Raw genomic sequence first — 18,054 nt, 5'->3', positions numbered from 1 at the left:
CACCCGACCTCGATCTTTGCTGTCTCTCGCTCAGCACTCTCCCCCCATCTCTGACTCTGTTACAATCCTCTTTCTCTTGTACTGTCTGTGAAGGCGGGATAACGCTATTGAGCATGATGTGGAAACACTATTGGAAGTACAATCCTGATACTGTTTCTGTTTCTCTCTCTAGTGCTGTACATGATGGTATGGCACTGTGACTGAGCGTAATATGGAGACACTGATACCAAGTGTAAGACTGATAAAGTATGTGTGTGTCTCTCTCTATCTTTCGTAGTGCGGTACATGAATGTCTGACACTAGTATTGAGCGTAATATGGAGACACGTCTCTGGGTGATGAGCATGGGATGGATAGGACACTAGTTACTGTTAAATGTCCCTCAGCTTAGGAGGCGAGAGAGACAAAGAAATGCTGGAGGGACGGTGAACACATAATTTATATTTTCATGTTAATCAAACATGTTTCTGCATTCGAACAATATAATAACTTAACAGTAGATATGGGTTAAGCCAGCCACTGCTGTGATTGGCTCCTGCCCCTGAATCTGGGGAACAGATATTGTGAGGAGCGCCGGCCTCGGAGTGTTTAACACTTACTGAGCTGGGAAACTACAACTAACCCCGAGAATCGACAGCACAGGCCGAGCGGAGAGGTAACCCTGTGCCGGGAACTGTAAATCTGGGATAGTTTGTGCTGTGAATGTGCAGATGTGAACATTGTGTGAGCGAGAGTGTGTTAAAGGGGCGGCCGGGTGAGGCTAATGTCACTGTGTTTGTGTGTCCGTCTCATCGCCGGATTCCAGAGTCCCTCTTGTGTAAAATTCAAATATTTCCATGTCACAGGATCGCCCTGCTGCCCTGCTCAGATCTAAAGTGGGAATTAAATGTCAAGTTTGATGTGATTTCAAATTTCAATCGAAAAACGAAGAAAATGTCCGCGATCGGGTGAGAGAGCGCGATCAGTGCAGCAATGAAACGGGTTTAAATCGAAATTGCTTCCTTCAGTTCGGATGAAACTTTCTCGACAACAAAAACCCGGTGTTCGGGACAGAAAGAGGCCAGTCTGGGAATCTGGAGGGCCCGGATTGAATTGGAATCGGACAGTTAATGAGGAGAGAGAAACACAGAGAGGCTGGAGGGGCGGGGAGCTGACAGCAGGATGTCTCCGCCCCGTCCGCTCGCTGCCTTTAAGTTGCTCTGTGCCGCCGCCTCCCGTTTCATTTCTGACCGAGCTCTGACTGTCAGAGATTTTCCACAGAGTCGCGGACATGACTGACACTGCAGCCGCCGAAACCGCTCCTCCTGCCGCCGCCGCTCAAACCAAGGCTCCCAGCAAGAAGAAGAAGGCGGCTCCCCGCTCCAAGTCAGCCGGTACCACGTTGGGCGAACAGATCCTCAAGGTTGTGGCCGATGGCAGCGATCGCAAGGGGATGTCCCTGGCCGCGATAAAGAAGGCTCTGGCAGCCAAAGGCGTGGATGTGGAGAAGCGCGGGTCCCAGATCAGGTTCAGTATCAAGAGGAATGTGACAAATGGCTTCCTGGTGCAGACCAAGGGCACGGGCGCCTCGGGCTCCTTCAAAGTCGCTAAGAAGGAAAACCAGGGGAAAGTGGGAAGGAAGGTGAAGAAACCAGCAGCCAAGAAATCTCCAGCCAAGAAATCTCCAACCAAGAAATCTCCAGCCAAGAAACCAGCAGCCAAGAAACCAAGAGCCAAGAAATCTCCAGCCAAGAAAACGAGCACCAAGAAGGCGCTAACAGCAAAAAAGACAGCCAAAGCGGCGGCTGGGAAGAAGTCGGCTGCGACGAAGCCCAAGAGCCCCAAGAAGGCCTCGAGCGCAAAGGTGAAGGCGGCCAAAAAGGTGGAAAAACCGAGGGCCAAGGCCAAATCAGCAAAACCCAAGAAAGCAGCGCACAAAAAGTAATAAAAAATGCAACTTGTAAACATCTGAACACAAAGGCTCTTCTCAGAGCCAACCACGCTTCTCAGAAAAGAGCTGATCCCCGAATCAAATGATCCCTGTCCCGGGCCGGGCTCAGATTTCAGACAGAAATCATTGAACATGAAGCCAGGATCCCCGGTGACTCGCTGACATTAGCTGCACCCACTTCTCCCCCAGTGTCTGCAATAAAACACAGAATATGGGATGTCCGGCCCGAGCCTCACTAACTGGGGATGTGTTCGGCTCCAGTCTCAGTTCCTGGTCATTGTCATTTCACAGATTCAGGGGGAGAGTCTGTGAGACGGTGATACTGGCGGAGATACCCCGCCTCACAACTCAAACCCCAAACACCACATTCTCCAAATCAGCTGGAATAAGGTGTTTGTAAACTGCTGAACCCGTCTGTGAGAAGAAGTGTGGGGAGATGGAACAAGGTCTGAGATTGACAGGGAAGGGGCTGTATATAGGCGGGAATATTCGTGATTGTTAATTGTAACGGGACCTTATTTAAAAGCTTCTGGTTCCTGGAAGTCTTGAAGATGAATTCCGAGTCAGTAAGGGTTTGTGCGGAGCGCTGTGTTTCGGTTCTATTGTGGGAAAACGGTTTGAAATTGGCGGCTGCAGAAAGCTGGAGGCGGAGCTGGAAGATCAGAGGCCGCTCTCTGCTCTGTCTGTCAATCTTGACTCTGTCTCCTCCCTTTCCCGCCTCTCTCACTCTGCGCTTTCTCAGTCAGGTCGGCTCCGGCTCTATAAAAAGGAGCCGGGAGCAGTTCACTTCTCATTCAACGACTGTTTGAGTGAAGAATCATCATGTCTGGTCGAGGTAAAGGAGGCAAAGGACTGGGTAAAGGTGGAGCCAAGCGGCACCGTAAAGTACTCCGTGATAATATCCAGGGCATCACCAAACCAGCAATCCGCCGCCTGGCTCGCCGTGGCGGTGTCAAGCGGATCTCGGGCCTGATCTACGAGGAGACCCGCGGGGTGCTGAAGGTTTTTTTGGAGAATGTGATCAGGGATGCAGTCACTTACACTGAGCACGCCAAGCGCAAGACGGTCACTGCCATGGATGTGGTGTACGCTCTGAAGCGGCAGGGCCGCACTCTCTATGGATTCGGCGGCTGAATAACTCAACCCTTTTCCCCCAAACAACACAAAGACTCTTCTAAGAGCCACCCACCGGCTCACAGAGAGCAGCGACCTGGGGATGGGAACGCGGACAGTTTGGTTGGGAAATGGTTTCGGCTGTTTAATTAATGGAAAGAAAGGTTTGGATTTATATAACGCCTTTCACGACCACCGAACGTCTCAAGACATAGAAACAGAAAATAGGTGCAGGAGTAGAATAGGCCATTCGGCCCTTCGAGCCTGCACCGCCATTCAACAAGATCACAGCTGATCACCCACTCCAGCACCTTCCCACGCCCCCTCCATACTCCCCGACCCCCGCCCCCCCCCCCCATCAGCCGCAAGGACCACATCCAACTCCCTCCCGAACACATCTAATGAACAAGACCAATGAAGTACTTTTGGAGTGTAGTCGCTGTAGGAATATGGGAATTATTAAATATTTTACAACTATTGTAAATATGAGAGATCAAAAACTCCGGCTGACAGTCACAACTACCGGGCAGGATACACAGTCCCAGATATTAGTCTCCCCTCACAGATAATTCCTGTCATGTGCGGTTTCTGTGTGAGAATCGGTTAAATGGGACGGCACTGGCGGGATCTTTATGTTTACAGGAAGCAGTGACCGGGGATTTATTCCCGCCCGGTATAGACGGATCAGGGAATGGAACAGAATTCAAACCGGAATGTGACAGAATAGGATTGGTGACTTATAATGGGGCACAATCGCCGTTATAAAGAGCGGGATTCTTAAATTGCTGGCGGGAAATTAGATTTTATTTAATCTCTGTTGGTTGATATTCTGAAATCGGCGGGCTTTTTGAAATTGACCAACTGTCAGTTTCAGTTCAGCCAATCAAGGCCCAGTAATCCCCGCCCTTCATTTTCATTCTCGGTGCTTGGTTCAAATTTGATTGGCGGTCAGGCTGCAGCCAATCACAGCCCCGGGGCGGACCTTCACACACTTTAAAAGGAGGCACAAGAGGAGGCTCTACATTACCAGTCCCTGTGTCGAGATCCGTTCAGAAAATGGCCAGGACCAAGCAGACAGCGCGCAAATCCACCGGAGGGAAAGCTCCTCGCAAACAGCTGGCGACCAAAGCGGCCCGGAAGAGTGCTCCGGCCACGGGCGGAGTGAAGAAGCCTCATCGCTACCGACCCGGCACCGTGGCTCTGAGGGAGATCCGCCGCTACCAGAAATCCACCGAGTTGCTGATCCGCAAACTGCCCTTCCAGCGCCTGGTGCGGGAGATCGCTCAGGACTTCAAGACCGACCTGCGCTTCCAGAGCTCCGCCGTCATGGCCCTGCAGGAGGCCAGTGAGGCTTACCTGGTGGGGCTCTTTGAGGACACCAACCTATGCGCCATCCACGCCAAGCGAGTCACCATCATGCCCAAAGACATCCAGTTGGCCCGCCGCATCCGCGGGGAGCGGGCCTAGACTCCCCCTGCCTTGGCTCGAAGCTTCAGTACCAAGTGAAACAACGGCTCTTTTCAGAGCCACCAAATCAGCAAAGGAAAGAGCTGCGATCTCTTGTAACCAGAGCTTCGTGTTGTTCATTAACCCATTGTAGGGACGGGCAGAGGGTGTGGGACTGATTACTGATCGTGTATTTATATACCAGCTCGGTTCACATGGGAGTTATTGACGATTAACTGATGAGCCCTTTAATATTTTCAGACTGACATCGGCTTTGCGTCGCTCTGACCCCCAAGTTCCCCGGGGTAGAGTACAGATTTCCCCATTCGGTGTTGTCGGAGAATAGGGGCAGGCAGATCTGGGAAGCACTGCAATGGGCCCGGATCCTGTATGTGTTGTGCATCGCTCGCTGATGCAGTGCGGTCGAAACTGACTGGCTTAGCAGAGAAGCCCGGGAACGGCCGGAGCTCCCGAGAACAAAACCAGCATACAAAATATCTCAAACCAGACCAGAATTAAACTAGGCCCTTTTATTACTACATTCATTCATCATCGCCGACTCTCGTTTTCAGACAGATTAAAGAATATTTAAAGAACCGGTGGCGGTATTTATACAATTGTTGAGTGACAACTGTAGTTCAATTATTCGCTGTTAACGGGAAGAGTATGTGTGAGCAGAGAACCGTAATGCAGAGACCGTGAACTGAAAACTCCCGCATACGGATAAGGGGTAAGCCATTTAGGACTGAGATGAGGAGAAACTTATTCACTCAAGAGTTGTTAACCTGTGGAATTTCCTACCGCAGAGAGTTGTTGATGCCAGTTCGTTAGATATATTCAACAGGGAGTTAGATGTGGCCCTTATGGCTAAAGGAATATTGAGAGAAAGCAGAAAAGGGGTACTGAGGGAATAATCAACCATGATCTTATTGAATGATGGTGCAGGCTCGAATGGCCGCCTCCTGCACCTATTTTCTCTGACTCCATTAAGACAGTAAGCATCCCCTTCACAGATACTGTGGGTGGCTCTGAAAAGAGCCTTTGGGTTATTAGATTAAATCTTGTCCGCTTTACTTGGTCTTGGATGAAGTGGTGGTTTTCTTGGGCAGCAGCACAGCCTGGATATTCGGCAGCACCCCGCCCTGAGCGATGGTCACCTTTCCCAGCAGCTTGTTGAGCTCCTCGTCGTTGCGGATGGCCAGCTGCAGGTGTCTGGGGATGATGCGGGTCTTCTTGTTGTCGCGGGCCGCGTTGCCGGCCAGCTCCAGGATTTCAGCGGTCAGATACTCGAGCACAGCAGCCATGTAGACCGGGGCTCCGGCACCCACACGCTCAGCGTAGTTCCCCTTTCGCAGGAGCCTGTGAACACGGCCCACAGGGAACTGCAGTCCGGCCCGGGAGGAACGAGACTTGGCCTTGGCGCGAGCTTTACCGCCGGTTTTTCCTCTTCCAGACATTTCCACGATCCACAAGTTCAGACAAAGAATGAGAAACTCCTTCCACATCTGCCCTTCTTATACATTCTGGAGGGATGCAGGGAGCGAACTTGTGATTGGTCACTCTGAAGTGGATTTCATTGGTCTTTTCCGCTGACCAATCACAGTCTGTCTAGTCCACCAATGAAAGGAGGGCGGAAATTACTGGTTCCCAACAGCCAGAACCTCATGATTTTTTAAATTCAAAAATCCCGCCAATAATTGTGAAAATTGCGGATTATGTTAGTAACTTCACCATTAGCCAAATACTTCAAAACACTTTTTGTTTCCTTTTGTCTTATTCCATGTTTGCCTTGCAAATTCCAGCCTGTTACAATCAGGATTAAATTTGGATTCAGTTTCAAACTGTCTGTAACGGGCGGGACTCAGTCCCCACTGATCATGTAACCAGACACATTCCAGCTCCATCTTTGTAAAAGTGAACTTGTTTTCACAGGAGCTGCTGTGGGAGTGAGACCAGAACTGAGAGTCCTTCTGTAAAAAGTGAAGAGGGACAGGGTGTTCAAACTGCCCCTGTTCTAGTCTCTAAGAACGCCCATTCTAGGTTGTTACACTGCGGGGAGTCTCGAGTTAATAAACGGACTGAGCGCAACGGAATAAAAAAAAAACATGTAAAAAGGGCTTGAGTGAGAATGTGACTGAAATCGGAGTCTCCCCGCCCCCCAAAATAAATTCGTCGGCAGGCGCTGTGAATGAACGGGTCTGAGAACAAAGGGAAAGCGACCAGGGACCGTGTTTGTAGTTTACTCACTGCAGCAAATTCCAGCGACGCCAAAGTCAAGCCGGTCAGTGAAGCTTTTTATGAAAATTCAAAACTAAATCGACAGCTGGAACTACAAAGGTTCTCACACACACTTGTTCAGGAAATAACTACAGTAAATTCAGTTTAAAGGGAGATGTGTTTGTGCAGCTCTTTCAATGATGTTGTGGGTGACTTTTAAAAGAGTCGTTGTGTTTGAGGTTTGTTGTCAGGACAGCGTGGAACTTGACTTGGAGCTGGTGTACTTGGTCACCGCCTTTGTCCCTTCCGACACGGCGTGCTTGGCCAGCTCCCCGGGCAGCAGCAGGCGCACGGCGGTCTGGATCTCTCGGGAACTGATGGTGCGGCGCTTGTTGTAATGGGCCAGGCGGGAAGCCTCACCCGCGATGCGCTCGAAAATATCGTTCACAAACGAGTTCATGATGCCCATGGCCTTGGAGGAGATGCCGGTGTCGGGGTGAACCTGCTTCATCACTTTGTAGATGTAGATGGAGTAACTCTGCTTCCTCGACTTTCTGCGTTTCTTGCCGCCCTTCGGTGGTGTTTTCTTGATGACTTTCTTGGCGCCCTTTTTCGAAGCTGGTTTCTTATTCTCAGGCATCGTCTTGTTTAATCAGGTGCAGATATGAAAGAAATTCTGCTCCGGGCTCGTATTATATAGGCAGCCCCACACTCCGCCCACATCCCTATGCTAATAAGGGATGGGTAAAGGCAACGATTGTGATTGGTTCATTAGCTGCGTTGTCAATTTCATTTGTTCTGTATCTCTCTGATTGGATGTTTAAAGGGACCAATCAGATTTATTACTCGCCACAATCTCAAATTCTTGAATTCGGTCATCAATGACATCCCCTCCCGATTTATACTCCGTTCTTTATGTTTCTGTTCTGCTCTCAGGCAAAAATGGTTAATGACGGCCGGACTTATGCGGAAGGTTAATTCACGTTTTTTCCTATATATACATTCAATAATCTGAACAGCAAACTCGCTGCTGTGGATGTCGATCTAGATTTCTACATGTTCGAGACATTGACCGATTTATAACCAAGATTGCCTGAGGGTCACTTCTGATCAGGACTTGGGAGTCCTTCTATGAGGGCAAGGGACCCTCACTGTCCTTCCGCCCTGATGCTGCCTTCATCCCATCGTTTAATTCAACACCTTTCTTATCTGTCACTGCTGCAACATGGATGTAACAGCATGGATTTATGAAGGGGAAGTCATGTTTGACAAATTTGCTGGAATTCTTTGAGGATGTCACGAACAGGGTGGATAATGGGGAAGCTGTGGATGTGGTATATTTGGACTTCCAGAACGCATTTGACAAAGTGCCACATAAAAGGTTACTGACTGCACAAGATAAAAGTTCACGGGATTGGGGGTAATATATTAGCATGGATAGCGGATTGGCTAACAAACAGAAACCAGAGAGTGGGGATAAATGGTTCATTCCCGGGTTGGCAATCAGTAACCAATAGGATGCCACAGGGATCAGTGCTAGGACCCCAACTATTTATGATCGATATTAACGACTTGGAAGAAAGGACCGAGTGTAATGCAGCCAAGTTTGCTGACGATACAAAGATGGGAGGAAAAGCAATGGGTGAGGAGGACACAAAAATTCTGCAAAAGGACATAGAGAGGCTAAGTGAGTGAGCAAGGATTTGGCAGATGGAGTATAATATTGGAAAGTGTGAGGTCATGCACTTTGGCAGAAAAAAAATCAAAGAGCAAGTTATTATTTCAATGGTGAAAGATTGCAAAGTGCTGCAGTGCAGCGGGACCTGGGGGTACTTGTGCATGAAACACAAAAGGTTAGTATGCAGGTACAGCAAGTGATCAGGAAGGCCAATGGAATCTGGCCTTTATTGCAAAGGGGATGGAATATAAAAGCAGGGAAGTCTTGCTACAGTTGTACAGGGTATTGGTGAGGCCACACCTGGAATACTGCATGCAGTTTTGGTTTCCATATTTACAAAAGGATATACTTGCTTTGGAGGCAGTTCAGAGAAGTTTCACAAGGTTGATTCCGGAATGAGGGGGTTGACTTGAGGAATGGTTGAGTATGTTGGGCCTCTACTCATTGGAATTCAGAAGAATGAGAGGTGATCTTATCGAAACATAAGATTATGAGGGGCTTAACAAGGTGGATGCAGAGAGGATGTTTCCACTGCTAGGGGAAACTAGAACTAGAGGGCTTAATCTTAGAATAAGAGGTCGCCCATTTAGAACTGAGATGAGGAGAAATTTCTTTGAGGATTGTGAATCTGTGGAATTCGCTGCCTCAGAGAGCTGGGACATTGAATAAATTTAAGACAGAAACAGAGAGTTTCTTAATAAGGGAATAAGGGAATATGGGGCAGGGAAGTAGACCCGAGTCCATGATCGTATTAAATGGCGGAGCAGGCTCGAGGGGCCGTATGGCCGACATTTGCTCCTATTTCTTATGTTTTTATGTTCTTATGTTCTAACTACATTAGTTTTTTCAGTATTACCTTCATCTGGAATGCCCCGTAAATGTCTATGAGTTGAAGACTAAAAGGACATTCTGTCCATCGTGTATATGCTGATTTAAAACACCTAACACCACAATATAGATCTTGGCAAAAAACATATCTATACAGAACAAAATGTAAATCAACTATCTCGCCCCCGTTCCCCAGGTCACTGCTCTCTCTGTGAGGAGGTGGATGGCTCTGAGAAGAGCCTTTGTGTTGTATTTGGGGGAAAGGGTCACGTTATTCAGCCGCCGAATCCATAGAGAGTGCGGCTCTGTTTCAGAGCGTACACCAGATCCATGGCAGTGACCGTCTTGCGCTTGGCGTGTTCAGTGTAGTTGACCGCATCCCTGATCACATTCTCCAGGAAAACCATCAGCACCCCGCGGGTCTCCTCGTAGATCAGGCCCGAGATCCGCTTGACACGGCCACGGCGAGCGGATGGCTGGTTTGGTGATGCCCTGGATGTTATTACGGAGCACTTTATGGTGCCGTTTGGCTCTGCCTTTACCCAGTCCTTTGCCTCCTCCAGTCATGATGATTCTTTACTGAAATTGCCGCTGAATGTTAATCTCTCGCCTTACCCATTGTCTGTTGAGATCACCAATGAAACGAGGGTGGAAATTCCTGTCCTCAACAGTCACACCTCGAAAGATTTTTAATTTCAAAAACACCGCCAATAATTTTTTAAAGTGCGGATTATGTTAATAAATGCACCATTAGCCAAAGGTTTACAAACAGGTTTTACTTCCTTTTATTTTATTCCATATTTCCCTTACTAATTCCAGGCTGTTACAATCAAAATTAAATTCGCGTTCACTGTCAATCTGTCTAACAGACGGCAATCAATCCTCACTGATTCTGTAACAGGGCACATTCCAGCTCAAACTGTGTAAAAGTTGGGAATCACAAATCATGGATTGATCTTCCGCACAGGCGGGAGTGAGACCAGAACTGGGAGCCCTTCTGTGAAAAGGGAAGAGGGATAGAGTGTTCACACTGCTCCCGTTCTGGTCTCTGTACGAACCCCCATTCTGGGTTTTTACACTGCAGGGAGTCCCGGGTTAATAAACGGATTGACCGTAACAGGAATTGAAAAATAAACTTGTAAAGGGCTTGCGAGAGAATGAGGTGACTGAAATCTGAGCCTCATTCCCTAAACAAGCTCTTAATTCCTCGGCAGGTGCTGTAAATGGGAACGAGCGACAAGGAATCGTGTTTGTAGCATGAATGGCGTGAAAATCAACAGCGGTCCTAACGTCGAACCAGACAGTGAAGCTGCTTATGAGAATTCAAAACTAATTCCACAGCTGGAACTGCAAAGGTTCCCAAACACACTTGTTCAGGAAATAATTACAGAATATTGAGTCTAAAGGGTGTTGCGCTTTAGGTCTTTCAGAGAGGTTGTGGGTGGTTCTTAAAAGAGCCAGTGTTTGGGGTGTTCCCTCAGGACAGCGAGGAGTTTTACTGGGAGCTGGTGTACTTGGTCACCGCCTTTGTCCCTTCCGACACGGCGTGCTTGGCTAGCTCCCCGGACAGCAGCAGCAGGCGCACTGTGGTCTGGATCTCCCGGGAGCTGATGGTGTCAGATTATGGTATGAGAGTGTGTATTTTATTCTGTACCTGTCTATCTCTGGTATATGAATGTGGCGTTTAATCTGTACCTGTCAGTTACTGGTATATGATTGTTGGGGTTACTCTCTACCTCTCAGTTTCGGTTATGTGATTGTGGGTTTTAATCTGTACCTGTCACTCTCTAGTATTTGAGTGTGGTGTTTATTCTGTATCCATTTGTCTCTGGTATGTTAGTGTGGGTTAATCTGCACCTGTCAGCTGCTATGTGAGTGTGGGTTTATTCTGTACCTCTCGGTTCTGGTATATGACTGTTGGGTTAATCTGTACCTGTCAGTTTCTGGTATGTGAGTGTGGTCTTTAATCTGTACCTGTCAGTCTCTGGTATGTGACTGTGTATTTTTTCTGTAACTGTCAGTTTATACGTGAGTGTTTATTTTATTCTATACATTTCAATCTCTGGTATGCGAATGTGGGGTTTAACCTGTACCTGTCAGTTTCTGGTATGTGAGTGTGGGTTTAATCTGTACGTATCAGTTTCTGGTATATGAGTGTGGGGTTAATCTGTACCGATCAATTTCTGGTCTATTATTGTGGGCTTTAATCTGTACCTATTAGTTTCTGGTATGTGAGTGTGGGTGATATTCTGTACCTGTCTGTTTCTGGTTTGAGAGAGTGGTTTTAAGATGTACCTTTCAGTCTTTGATATGTGAAAGTGGGGATTAATCTGTACCTGTCAGTTTCTGGTAAAAAGTGTGTGGTTTAATCTGTATCTGTCAGTTTCTGGTCTATGAGTGTGGGTTTAATCTATACCCATCAGTTTCTGGTGTGCAAGTGTGGGTTTTATTCTATATATTTCAGTATCTGGTATATGAATGTGATATGTTTCAATAGTGAAACAGCATTTGATCCTACCGCTCTGTGTGGCTGTAAGATTCACAATGAAACTCAGCCACTTCAGATCACTGTTGGACTGACAGCTTCTGCTGCCTGTGATAACAGGATTGAGGTCAGTTCTGTGTCTCTGCGCTCTGTGAGTGATAATGTACTTACTGTATGCGAGAAGGAGCTGCCTGCACTTTGTCTTGTGTTCTGGGTGGAAGAAATATCATATTTATACTGGCTCAATGAAGTATTTTGCTTTGAGAATAATAATATCAGAAAAATATTAGTTATGATATGGACAACTGATGGGGAAAATATAAAATAAAGTTGTAATGAATGTATATGTTTATAATAAAGTAAAGTATCTGGAGAGAGGAAACCGTGATACAAACAGTGTTCTTGTCTGACCTCACTGCAGTACAGCGGCACTCAGATTTTCCACACCAGGTGTGTAGGACGGTTCTATAGAAAGTTATCAGCATCTAGACACAACTCAAACCCAGCACTGGTCCATGAATGGGATCACCCGATTAATACAATCGAGGTTTATATCCTCCACTCCCATAGGACTACCTGTAAAATTCTGAATCGCTTTCTGGATTATAACCACAGGTACCTGGGCTGTACAACAATTGTTCTCAGTCTATTGGAACCGAGTTAAGTGCCTGTGCAGTCAACAGAATGTCACAGAGCCCGGATCATGATGTATCTGAGGGAGCGACAATGTATCTCTCGATCACCTTCAACACGGTTCTGGAGAACTCAACGCACTGAAACAAAATTACCAAATTTGAAATGTCTACTTTCTGTCCTGGTGCCTGCAATAGATACACTTTGTGACACCCCTCACATCCTCACTGTCAGGCTGTGTTTCCACTGTTCAATGTCCAAGAAGGGCAGACACGGTGAGATTGGGACTGAATCAGGAACATTCACTACTGGTTTGGTGACAGAAACCAGCAATGATTTGAAAGAGTGTGGTGATTAACTTTCTCTGTTACCTTACACTGTACACACATAGCCCGGGATATCTCCGCTCCCTTCCCCCACTCACTCCATGTTCCCAAACTACTTCCTGCTCCATTCTGCCTCTTACAAACAGCCCCCGATTCCCCGACACAAAGCCCATTTGCAGACACAGTCTCAATGCGACGAGCTGCTGTAAGGAGGCTGCTGTTAGCTCCCTTACTCTGGCCTGGAATATCTCCGCTCCCTGATGTGTTCAACGATCATCAGCCCAGCACAGAGGAAACGGCAGCCACTGGCAGAGCTGGGGAAGGGGAGCTCGCATGGGCCCTTCCCATCAGTTTAAATACTGGGCGGGAGACAAGTGGGGGTGGGGGGGGACGGTGTTGGTGGGGAGCAGGCAAGTATTTCAATGCTGGAGCGTGAAGCTTGGAGGTGGATCTGGAAGCTCAGAGGCTGCTGTCTCTGCTCAATCTGTCACCCTGTATTGTTTAGACTATGGGATGTGAGTGTGGGTTTTACACTGTATAGTTCAGACTATGGGATGTGAGTGTGGGTTTTACACTGTATAATTCAGACTTTGGGATGTGAGTGTGTGTTTTACACTGTACAGTTCAGACTTTGGGATGTGAGTGTGTGTTTTACACTGTATAGTTCAGACTATGGGATGTGAGTGTGGGTTTTACATTGTATAGTTCAGACTATGGGATGTGAGTGTGTGTTTTACACTGTATAGTTCAGACTATGGGATGTGAGTGTGTGTTTTACACTGTATTGATCAGACTATGGGATGTGAGTGTGTGTTAAATTTTATATGAATCAAAAAGCAGAATGTTTAAAAGAGGAGAGACTAGTAAATCTAGTTATTCAGGGGGATTTAAGTGTCATTGTACACGGATCACATATAGTTAACTTGCAGCTACTGCAAGCAATTAGGAAGGTAAAGGATATGTTGGCCTTTATTACAAGGGGTTTGGAGTATAAGAGTAAAGAAATGTGGCTGCAATTATGTAGGGCTTTGGTGAGACCACACCTGGATTACTGGGCACAGTTTTGGTCTCATTGCCTAAGGAAGGATATTAGAGGGGGTGCAACATTGAATCCTGGGTTAGGGAGATTGAGTGAAATGCACCTATACACTGGAGTTTAGAAGAATGAGAGCTGAGCTCATTGAAACCTAAAAAAATCTTAGAAGTCTTGGCAGGGTAGATGCTGTGAGGATGTTTCCCTTTGCTGGATAGTCTCGATCTAGGGGTCACAGTCTCAGGATAAGGGATCGGACACTTAGGACTGAGATGAGGAGCAATGTATTCACTCAGAGGGATGTGAATCTTTGGAATTCTATACACATAGGTCTGAGACACTCAGTCATTGAGTATATTCAAGACAGAGAACAAAGGGAATCAAGGGAAATGGGTATCAGGCAGGAGTTCAGGGTGAAGTTCAGCCATGAATGTAATGAATTGCGGAGCAGGCTCGAGCGGCCTTACCGCCTGCTATTTCTTATTCTCTTACAGCTGTCAGTATCTGGTACGTGAGTGTTGTTCTTTCTTCAGTTTTTGGTGGGCAAAAGTAGGTTTTATTATACACCATGTCTGCTTCTGGAATGTGACTGCGAGTTCCACTGTTTTTGCCTGTCTCCGGGATGTGAGTGTGGATTTTACTCTGTACCTGTCGGTCTCTGGTATGTCAATGTGGGTATTACCCTGTACCTGTCAGTTTCTCATATGTGATTGGGAATTTATTCTGTCCTTGTCAGTTTCTGTTATGTGAGTTTTATTCTGTACCTGTTATTTTCTGAATTTGTAACATGGGTTTTCCTCTGTACCTGCCAGTTTCTGGGATGTGAGTGTAATTTTTTGTCTGTACCTGTCTGTTTCCGGTATCGGAATGTAGGTAAAACTATGTAGTTCTCAGTCTCTAGGATGTGAGTGTGCGTTTTACTCTGTATCAGTCACGTCTTTGGTATGTGAGTGGGGTTTTATTCTATAGCTGTCATTTTCTCGTATGTTAACGTGGGCTTTAATCAGTACCTGGCAGTTTCTGATATGCGAGAGTGGATTTTAGCCTGTATCTGTCAGTTTATGATATCTGAGAGTGGGTATCTCTCATTGTCTTTTATGTAAGTGTAAGTTTTACTCTGTATAGCTTAGTCTCGGATATGGGAGTGCAGAATTTACTCTATAGCTGTCTGTGTGTGATGCAAGTGTGGATTTTACTCTGTATCTGTTAAGTCTCTGATGTGAGAGTGAGAGTTTTACTCTGTATCTATTGGTCTCTGATGTGAGTGAGTGAGTTTTACTCTGTATCTGTCAGTTTCTGGTATGCAAGTGTGGTTTTCCTCTATCATTCAGGCTCTGGGATGAAAGTGAGAGTTTTACTCTGTATGTTAATATCTGCGATGTGAGTGGGTTGTACTCTGCAACTTTCATTTTCTCAAATCTGAGTTGGGTTTTATTTTGTACCTGTCAGTTTCTAGTATATGAATAGGGGTTTTAATCTGTACCTGTCAGTTTCTGCTGTGATAGTGCTGCTTTTGTGCTGTAGCTGTCATTTTCTCATGTGTGAGTGTGTTATAGACTGTATGTGTCACTCTCTGTGGTGTGAGTGTGGGCTTTACTCTGTATCTGTCAGTCTTTGGAATGCGAGTTTGGTTTTAATCTTTATCTGTCAATTTCTGGTATTTGTCTGTTGTTGTTACTCTCCAATTGTTAGTTTCCAGGATGTGATATCTTCCAGTCTCTGGTATGTGAGTGTGTGTTTTACTTTATAACTGTCTGACTCTGGGATGCAAGTGTATTTTATTCTGTATCTGCTGGTTTACAGAATGTATTAACAAAAACTGAGAGGTACAGAATAAAAGTTATGTGAATATCCATTTTACTCTGCACCAGTCACTTTCCGATATGTGAGTGTGGATTTTAACCTATATCTGCCAGTCAGTCGGTGTGTTACCATATGTGATTGTGATTCAATCTCAATCCGTCATTCACTGTGCCCGAGAGTATGTATCATTCTGTCTCTCTCAGTCCCTGGCACTGTTTGTAGGTGTGGGATCCATTCTGTGTCTCTCAGTCCCTGGCACTGTGTGTAGGTGTGGGGTCCATTCTGTGTCTCTCAGTCCCTGGCACTGTGTGTAGGTGTGGGGTCCATTCTGTGTCTCTCAATCCCTGGCACTGTTTGTGGGTGTGGGGTCCATTCTGTGTCTCAGTCCCTGGCACTGTTTGTAGGTGTGGGGTCCATTCTGTGTCTCTCAATCCCTGGCACTGTTTGTGGGTGTGGGGTCCATTCTGTGTCTCAGTCCCTGGCACTGTTTGTAGGTGTGGGGTCCATTCTGTGTCTCTCAATCCCTGGCACTGTTTGTGGGTGTGGGGTCCATTCTGTGTCTCAGTCCCTGGCACTGTTTGTAGGTTTGGGGTCCATTCTGTGTCTCTCAATCCCTGGCACTGTTTGTGGGTGTGGAATCCATTCTGTGACTCTCAGTCCCCGGCACTGTTTGTGGGTGTGGGGTTCACTATGTCTCTGTTAGAATGGTGATGTGTGTGAATGCGAGAGTTATTATGTAATTGACAGTCTCTTGTACTGAGCTATTCTTGCTGTGTGACTGTTGGATTCTGTTCCTTCTTTAGGCCTATGCTAGTTTGAGATTATCTGTGATTGTCTCAGGAGGAGGTTTGGTTCAGTCCATTACCTCCGTTTCTCTGCTCTTGTATGTTAGTTGCTGGGTTTGAGAGTCAGTGTACCGACACCAGTGTGGATTGACACTGTGTCAGTCAGTCCTTGTGTGTGAGTAAGGGAGTGAAAATGGATCTGCCTCTCAGAGCGATATGTTTGGACTTTGAAACAACATCTTATTGTACTGTTCCAAGTGACTGTGGGATTCATAATGTAACTCTGGGATTGGGATCACTGTGGGACTGACAGCTTCTGCTACCTGTGACAATATGATTGAGGTCAGTTCTGTGTCTCTGCACGCTGTGAGTGATAATGTACTTACTGTGTGTGAGAAGGAGCTGCCTGCACTGTTCCTTGTGTTCCAGGTGGCGGAATGATCACATTTATTCTGGGGGTGAAGTATTTTGCTCTGAGAATAATAATAATGAGTAAAATATTAGGTACAAGTCATGGACAGGTGCCCATAGACTATAACAATAAAGTTATAATTAATGTGTTTCTTTATAATAAAGTAAAGTATCTGGAGTGAGGAATGCGCGATACAAACAGTGACATTGTCTGACCTCACTGCAGTACAGCGGCACTCAGATTCTCTCATCATCATCATCATCATCATAGGCGGTCCCTCGAACCAGGATGACTTGCTTCCACGTGAGCTCACAGATGTTTCAATGAAGGACCTGATATTCCAATCCTGACTCCAATTGAAAGGGTGGAAGATGCCTGTGCGTGGATCTTTTTAACGTGTGGTGACCGTTGCACATCAGCCACATGTACTTGACAGAGCTAGGACTTTATCCAGTGGCAAGGGTTGACCAGGACTAGAGACCTGCTCGGCTGCACGGACCTAGTGCGCACAGACCCAGTGTGGGCAGCCCTGTGCTGCCCCTGGGCCACCAGCTCTTCTGGGCCCTGTACCCTCATTCGCCACACCTCCGTCACAATCTCTCGCCGCTCCTCCGCCACAAACATTCGCCGAACCTCCGCCATGATCTCCCACCGCACATCCACACCAAACATTCGCCGAACCTCCGCCACGATCACCCACCGAATCTCAGCCACGATCCCTCAATGACCCTCCACCTCGATCACTCAGCACACCTCCGCCACGACCATGAGCAGAGGAGCGGGACGGTCGTGGCGGAAGTGTGGTGAGTGATCAGGTTCCCCACACCAGCTGTGTCAGACGGTTCTATAGTAAGTTATCAGCATCCAGACACAACCCAAACCCAGCACTGGTCCATGAATGGGAACACCCGATTGGCACAGTCCAGGTTTATATCTCCCACTTCCATGGGACAATCTGTAAAGTTCTGAATCGCTTCCTGGATTATAAGCACAGGTATCTGGGCTGTACAACAATTGTTTTCAGTCTAATGAAACAGAGCTGAGAGCCTGTACAGTTAACAGAATGTCACAGATGTATCTGAGGGAACGACAATGTATCTCTCGATCACCTGCAACACGGTTCTGGAGAATTCAACACACCGAAACAAAATAACCGATTATTGAAATGTCTCCTTTCACACTCCTCTCCTGGTGCCTGCAATAGATGCACTTCGTGACACTTCTCAGTCAGGCTGTGTTTCCACTGTTCAATGTCCAAGAACAACAGACACTGTGAGATTGGAACTGAATCAGGAACATTCACTACTGATTTGCAGAAAGAAAGCAGCACTGATTTGAAAGAGCGAGATGATTTACTTTCTCTGTT

General features: G+C 46.8%; 2 protein-coding genes across 2 annotated transcripts in view; one reads left to right on the top strand and one right to left on the bottom strand.

Moving 5' to 3' along the window:
* Window positions 1-18,054, bottom strand: part of LOC139273579 (zinc finger protein 436-like) — an 84,218-nt gene that overhangs the window by 30,618 nt on the left and 35,546 nt on the right. The window lies entirely within an intron of this gene.
* LOC139273603 (histone H4) lies at window positions 2,752-3,063 on the top strand. Its single transcript, XM_070890561.1, has one exon. It carries the CDS (start codon window positions 2,752-2,754, stop codon window positions 3,061-3,063), a length of 312 nt encoding a protein of 103 aa, XP_070746662.1.

This window comes from Pristiophorus japonicus, chromosome 9, assembly GCF_044704955.1.
Source record: "Pristiophorus japonicus isolate sPriJap1 chromosome 9, sPriJap1.hap1, whole genome shotgun sequence".
NCBI lineage: Eukaryota > Metazoa > Chordata > Chondrichthyes > Pristiophoridae > Pristiophorus > Pristiophorus japonicus.
The sequence above is the reverse complement of the archived record's forward strand: the minus strand, read 5'-3'. Positions and strand labels throughout refer to the sequence as shown.